The sequence below is a fragment of the Tupaia chinensis genome, unplaced genomic scaffold (genome assembly GCF_000334495.1).
Source record: "Tupaia chinensis unplaced genomic scaffold, TupChi_1.0 Scaffold145148_1, whole genome shotgun sequence".
In the NCBI taxonomy this organism is placed as follows: Eukaryota; Metazoa; Chordata; class Mammalia; order Scandentia; family Tupaiidae; genus Tupaia; species Tupaia belangeri.
In genome coordinates this window covers 1,273,010-1,280,502 of record NW_006205008.1, presented here as the reverse complement: position 1 = coordinate 1,280,502, position 7,493 = coordinate 1,273,010, and the positions used below count along the sequence as shown (strand labels likewise).

Sequence of the window (7,493 nt, the reverse complement as noted above, 5' to 3'; positions counted from 1 at the left end):
AGATATGAGCTATGGACATCCGGTTTTATTATTTTATTTAGTTGTTATTGTTAAATTCAAAAGATGGTTCTGGGGTTGATCTCCTAGCCTAGCCTAGTGATTAAAGGAGCCAGATTCCACATGGCCAACCATGGTTTGAATTCCAGCCAGACTACTTGAAAAACACACTGGACACATGTGCATTCATGCTCAAAAGTCCAACAGGATGGAGAAATGAAAAAGGGATTGTCACACGACCACACTCCATTGCTGATTTCTTTCTCTTGCTCACTCTCCCTGTCTCTGGCTAGTATAAGCACCCTCTAGCAATTAAAAAATAAAAAATCAATGCAAAAGATTATTCTAATGCACACTGAAGGTTGACAATCACTAATTTAAGTATTCTTGCTGACTCATAAGCAGTAACTATATTATTTATGATATGGGAGAGGAATAGTGAATAGGATTTGGTAAATGAGTAAGCAAAAATCCTCTGGACAATAATAATTTTGTGGTTTATAGTTTTTCCATCACTTTTCTCTGGAGAAGGCTGGTCCTTTTCACTATCAAAACTGCTCCTTCTAAACCACATTACTTTAATCTCCAGTTCAACTAAAGTAAGGTCAACAACTTTGTCACAGTTTTTTCCCTTCTAGGTTTTGAAATAGTTAAGGTTTTCAAAGATGAATTCTAAGATCTCTTTTTGCTAAGATTGTATTATTCTTTGAAGAATCTGACCTCTCTCTCTCTCTCTCTCTCTCTCTATATATATATATATATATACTTATTTTGTGCTATCTACTGTGTTTTCTATTCAGAAAAAGATATTACTATGAAAGGGGATACGGTAGACCAAAGGAACCAAAAAGAGGTACCAAAGCGAGAATAATTTTCCAAATAAAATTTCTTATGGCAAGAATTTGAGAATTACATGGCTACAACTGTAAGAATACTAGGAATTTTTCTTTACACTTCTAATTTGAGATCAGTTGACCATTAATTTCCAAGGGTCTTCCTAATAACTTCAGGTTAAATTTTTACAGCATTCATCATTATTATATTGTATATCTGTCCTATCTTGAGCAAGAATAGTTCATTATAATATTCCTCATCAGTTGTTCCTCAAAAATAAAGCCATAATTCCTACTAACTTTGGTGAGGTTATTATACCATAACAATCTTTTTTTTCTTTTTTTGGAGAGGTTTTTGTTTTTTGTTTTTTGTTTTTTGGGTTTTTTTTTGCTATAGGGTACATGTACTTGCCAGAAAGACAGGGAGAAACAGAAAGCGAGAAATCACCCTCCCCGGGGGGATGACCACGCCACAATCGCTTCTTCTCCATTCTCTCAAGATCTTGGGCATGCATACACATGTGCCCGGTGTGAGTTTAAGCCACTGGGTCCAGGACTCGAATCTCAGTCGGCGACATGGGAGTTCAGCGACATAGCCATTACGCTAACTGCTGGTCCCTATCATAACAATCTGAAGCACACACACACAAAAAAAATCTGTTCTCCCACTCTAATCTTTGAAAAACTGAGAATTCTCATACTATTCCAAAAGACAGTTTTAATGTGAAAACTAAACCTTGATCCACTAAACAGGAAGAACAGCATATAGGACAATGGGCCCATTTTCATAACAGCACTGCTGGCCTCTTAAAACTTAAAGTAGCCCCTACTGCAATTCTTTACACACTGTTTCTCTTTCATATGATGTGTTTATCTACCCAGAAAACATCTTCTCATTTTTAAGACTTAATTCATTAATTTACTATTTAACATGAACAATTTAGCACCAATTCAGGTTTTGTTCCATATGATGGGTCTAAAATGAAAATACAATTGTCAAAAATGATGATGACACAAACCCAGGCCAGGCCCATCTTGAGATATATACTGAACTTCAGCTGTGAAATATTGCTTTTCTTGACCAAAAATGAAGATTTTCTGCTGAGACTTTGCCCTCCAGAATCATTTCTAGTGGGTAGGGCCCTACCTCTTTCTCCTTCTCTCCATTTATCGCTGTCTCTCTCTGTCTCACTGTGTCTCCCTGTCACTTTTAATTTTTTTTTAACTTTTTTTTAAGGTAAAGTGTTCTTTGGGCTCTCAAGCCCTTCTTTTACTGTGCTGCTTTTCCCTACTTCATTTAGGAAAGGCACAAACCTGAGCCAGGCCCATCCTGAGATGGATACTGAACTTCAGTTGTGAAATATTGTTTTTCTTGAACAAAAAATGAGGATTTTCTGCTGAGACATTCTCCTCCAGAATCATTTCTAGGGGGTAGGGCTCTACCTCTGTCTCCTCTCCATTTCTCTTTGTCTCGCTGTGTCTCGCTGTGACTTGTAATGTTTTTAATTTTTTTTTTAAAGTATTCTCTGGGCTCTCAAGCCTTTCTTTTATGGTGCTAATGGCTGTTTTCCCCCATTACATTTAGGAAAGGCACAAACCGAGACCAGGCCCATCCTGAGATAGATACTGAACTTCAGCTGTGAAATATTGTTTTCATACAGCACACACATCGCACAGTTTTCATTTTTTGCCTTTCAAAATTAAAATCTAATGTTTTTATTATCTTTTATTCTTTTCTCCTTTTCATTTTATTTGTTTTTTTCTTCTTTCCTCTTCTCTAATTCTTTTCCCTTTTTTTCTTTACATGTTTATTCATTGGCTGCTCAGCCTCTATGCACTAAGTGTCTAGACAGGTCCAAGTGAACAGGATCCAAACATCTGAGTACAATTAGGGTCAGAATATTCATCTATTGCCTCTATGCACAAAGAGTGAAAATGAAAAAGAGAGATTACAGATCACCTCCTTCTGCACACCTCTGAACACTCAGATTGAACTTCAAGAATTAGGAAGAAACTCACCATCCATCAGGAGACTAGAAATCACCACAGGGTCACAAGAAATATGGGAAAGCAAGAAAATACCTCTCCTCCAATAACTCCTCTTCATCCACAGACAATACAATGAAACTCATGGAAATGTCTGATAAAGTATTTAGAATATTCATAGTGACAAAGCTAACAGAGATGCAAGAGAAGAGAGACTGTGAACTACAGAAAAGGCAGGAGAAAGGAGCTGACGAGTTCCAGGAAGTGAGAAAATTCTTGCAAGATCTAAAAGAGGAAATACACCCTATAAAAAGGAATCAAATGGACCTGTTAGAGATGAAGACTATACTACAGGAAGTCATAACCTCCCTTGAAATTATTAAAAGCAGACTGGATCATACAGAAAATCAAATCTCAGTTGTAGAAGACAGAATCACTGGCCTAGAAAAAAATCCACCATGAAGACTAAGAAAATGGCCCCCAAAATGAGTATAATACACGAGAAATACTAGATAACATCAAGAATCCAAACATCTGGATAATTGGTATCCCAGAATGTGAAGAGATTCATAAGGGCATTGATAACCTATTCCATGAAATCCTGGAAGAAAACTTTCCAAACCTAGAAAGGCATTCAAAGATCCAGTCCCAAGAAATATAAAGGACCACAAGTAGAATCAACCCAAAAAGATCTTCTCCAAGACACATTAGAGCCAGATTGACCAAATTCACAGACAAAGACAAGATACTGAGATTGGCAAGAGAGAAACGGTAAATTACCTACAAAGGATATCCCATCAGGCTAACAGCAGACCTCACTAGAAACAATGCGAGCAAGGAAAGAATGGGAAAAATATATTCAAAGTGTTAAGGGAAAAGCAATTTCAACCAAGAATATTATACCCAGCAAGATTATCCTTCATATGGGAAGAAAAGACAAGAACATTCTCAGATAAACAATACCTGAAAGAATTTACCAACACCAGACCAGATCTTTAAGAAGTTCTCAAGGGAGTGAGACAATGCTCAGGGAATGAATATATATTAATTAAATAATAAAAAAATGTTTCAGGGAAAAAATTTTTTAAAAAAAATTAGCTATTTAATGACTGCAGTAAGCTATATTGCCCCAACTCCATATACTTTGTAGTATGTTCATTCTACCCACTGAGGTTTATGCCTAAAGTCAGATATGTGCTCATGGATATGTATATATCAGCTACACTTCCTATTGAATGTATTTAGATGAATTAAGATCTTCAGTGAATCAATAAAATGTGAAAAACTAAATAAATAAAAATTGTTAAAAATGATGAGAAAATAGTTTTTCTACATCTTATTAATTGGCATCATCATTTTCTCAACTTTTCAAGGTAGAAAATCATTAATCAGCCCTCAATCCTCTTCATTTTACTCCCTACATCCAATTCATCAGAATGTCCTGTTTCCACTTAAAAATACATCATTTGTCTCCATGTCACCATCTCTGTAAATCAAAGACTGGCAAACTTTTCTGTCAAGAGTCAAGACATTAGCTATGTGTTACTGTAGATCTTGTAAGATACACATTCTCCTACCTTTATAAGGCAAAAACCACCTCAGGCAACACACAAATAAATGGGCATGGTTGTGTTCCAGTGCAACTTTATTTTACAAAAAGAAGCATCAGACTAGATTCGGCCCACAGAGCAGTGGTTTCTTGACTTCCACCCTAAAGCATGATACCACCTGCTTTCTCCTAACTAACTCCTAAGTTCTCTCTGCTTCTAGTCTACCTTATTAAAGTAGGGTATCCCATTATTTTCTGTCAGCATGGTATTGCCTCAGTAACACTAACTGCAATGTTTAATTATCATGTTTACTTGTTTTTGTCTGTCTCTTCCACTAATTTCCTTTTCAAGAAAATGCCTATATTAAAAATGTTATCTCCAGGACCAATACACATCCCACACTCGATAAACATTTGCTGATGGGGCCAATAGGTGGCATAGCGATTAAGGTGGTGGACTCCCATGTGGCCCAAGGGATTTGAGTTCCTGACCCAGAGGCTTGAAACTCATACTGGGCACATGTGCATGCTTCAAGATCCTGAGAGGAGAACAGAGAAGGGACTGCGGCACGGCCATCCTCCAAAGGGGTAATTTCTCGCTTACTGTCTCTCTCGGTCTTTCCAGCGAGCACACACCCCCCTATAACAAAAATCTCTCAAACAATAAAAATAAAATAAACATTTCCTCAATTTATTAATGAAAACAGACCCTTGATCTCACAGATCCTTGCTATCTAGTGAGAGTATAAACAAACATATGTATTAATAATTGTAAAAAGTGCTTTGAAAAGTGCTATGAGAAAGAAGTATTTGGAAACATAATTTAAAAAGGAAGGGGGTCTCAGAAGAATATCTCAGCTGGTACAATTTAAGGGATACATTTTATGGGCATTTTTCTGGTTCCTGAGTTTGGATACTGTCTAGAACTAAACAGATTCACAGGAGTATGAGCTAGAGATGGAATCAGTATCCAAACCCGGGAACAAATTACTTACATTGGGAGCATTTCCTGGTGGATTGAATGGGAAACTGGGGTAAGGCTCCTTTCGCATGGGCCCCTCCCTCTTTCATTCCACACTAGCCTCCTTACAGGCATGCTCCTACCTCAGAGCCTTTCAGTGTTCTGCTTCTTCCACCAACATTCTTTAAATACCAAAGTGACTGATTCAGATTCATAAGTAACTAAAGTTACCTGGGAATGAGCATTCCAGCCACCATAATCTCCACTGGGTAGAGTCATCTGTTTATTTTTACCTGCCAGACTATGGGATTACAGAATCAACAACTCATAGCCCTCAGAGTTCAGGCCTCTCTGAGCTTTAGCTCTAAACTCCTCTATTTCATGAGCTGATACCTCTTTCAACAGAGACCAAGAAGAGGGGCAGCAGATGCTGTGGTGGTTAAGACACTGGATTCCCACATAGCCAACTGCAGTTCAAATCCCAGATGGGTGACTTGAAATTCACACTGGGCCCATGCGTGTGCGCACGTGCCCCAAATCCCAAAAGTCAAATGGAGAAGGGACTGCTGCATGGCCATGCTCCCTGGGCATGATTTCTCACTTTCCCTCCCTGTCTCTCCAGCCAGTGCACACACCCTATGGCAAAAACCTAAAAAACGAAAAAGAAACAAGCAAAAACAAACGAAAGCAAGTAGATAAGCAATCAGCTAGCCCTTCTCCTCCATTTCTCTCTCCTTCAGGGACTTTGGGCACTGCACAAATACTTGCCCCTACACGTTTCTCAAGCCAGAAGTTCCATACTGGAACCACAGCGTCCAGCATGTGGGAGCTGACGGCCTTAAGCACCAGGCCACAGAACCAGCCTTGAATCATTATATTAATGGATGTAAATATGGAGGAAAGAAGACATCCCAGATGACATGTGGTAGATAAACACACCTTCCTTAAACTCGCTCTAGGTGACTTAAAGGCAGAATATAAAGTCCTGACTCAATACATCAAAAATTAAGCTCTTTATGTAACAAAAGTAAATAACTATAATAAATATCTCAACTTAACAAAACGTCTACCATTCACTAACTGGAGCTCACAAAGATAAAGAATAAAAATATCCAACATTTAATGAGTGCTTACTATGGGCCAGTTGCGGGGAGGGGCGGGGTGTCACATAAATGCTTTGCATACATCTCAAATAATGTCATAATCACAAGAACGCAGAAATGATTCCAATTTTACAGACGAGGAAACTGCCCAACGTTGCTCAGCAAGTAACTGTCCGAGCCAGCTCTAGATCTAAGGAGAGCCTGACTCCAGAATCCAGGTTCTCGACATTGAATCGCAGAGCGGGTCCCAGCTCTGGAAGGGTTCACATCCTGCAGCTGTCACTCTGAAGAGCCCCGGGTAAAACCCCGACCCGAAAGGCACCGGCAGCAACGGGTCTGGGCAGAGAGGGGGATCTCCTAGCTTGTACCTTTGCCGGTGGTTTCCGCGCGGGGTTTCAGGGCAGAGGGATCCATCTGGACAGGGGAAGGGGCCTGGCGACCCCGCTGCACTTAACACCCGGCTGGCGGCGGACAGCGACGAGGAGGCAGGCAGGGGGGCCAGCGAGGCCACCACCACCTCCCGTCGCCCTCCGCACATTGCTCCCCTGGAGCCCGAAGCCAAGGGACCGGAAGGAGCAAAGGTGGACCCTAAGAGGGTCCAGGGACAAGGTCCAGGCGGCGTGTGAGCTGAAGGACCGCAACTTCCGACTCTAATTTGGAAAGTCCCGCGAGAACGGGCTCCCTGTCGCTGAGATCTCGCGAGAATTAAAAACCAAAAATAAAATCTTCGTTAACGTGGGCGGAGCCATCTTCCTGCAGTCTCTCTCCCAGGAGGCACGTAAGGAAGGTCCGCGATAGGTCCAAGTATCGCGAGGTGTGGGGTCGGTCGCAAGTTGGGTGCGGATACCAGAGCTGGGAGCTCGGGAGCGATTCTTAGGCTCCGGGATGCAGTGGATTTTTAGGGGAACTGCCATAAATATCGTCCCTGCGATCGTGGCCTTCTGTCCTGTCGCCGGTGCTCGGTCCCTTCGTGGCGTCGCAGGACGCTTTGGATCTTCAGGAGGCGAACTATTTCCTCCTGCAATACTGATTCAAGACACCCGCCGAGGGCCGAGTGAAATCAG

The 7,493-nt window shown here is 40.7% G+C and overlaps 1 protein-coding gene across 5 annotated transcripts in view; it reads right to left on the bottom strand.

Moving 5' to 3' along the window:
- Positions 1 to 7,057, bottom strand: part of ERCC6L2 (ERCC excision repair 6 like 2) — a 175,365-nt gene extending 168,308 nt beyond the window's left edge. Inside the window, exon 1 of one of the 5 annotated variants that reach the window (XM_006167823.3) lies at positions 6,798 to 7,057. In XM_006167823.3, coding sequence (XP_006167885.1) covers positions 6,798 to 6,843 — 46 coding nt within the window. In that variant the 5' untranslated portion in view covers positions 6,844 to 7,057. The other 4 variants (XM_027768003.1, XM_027768002.1, XM_027768001.1 and 1 more) reach the window with 4 other exon arrangements.
- Between the last annotated feature and the right edge of the window lie 436 nt (positions 7,058 to 7,493).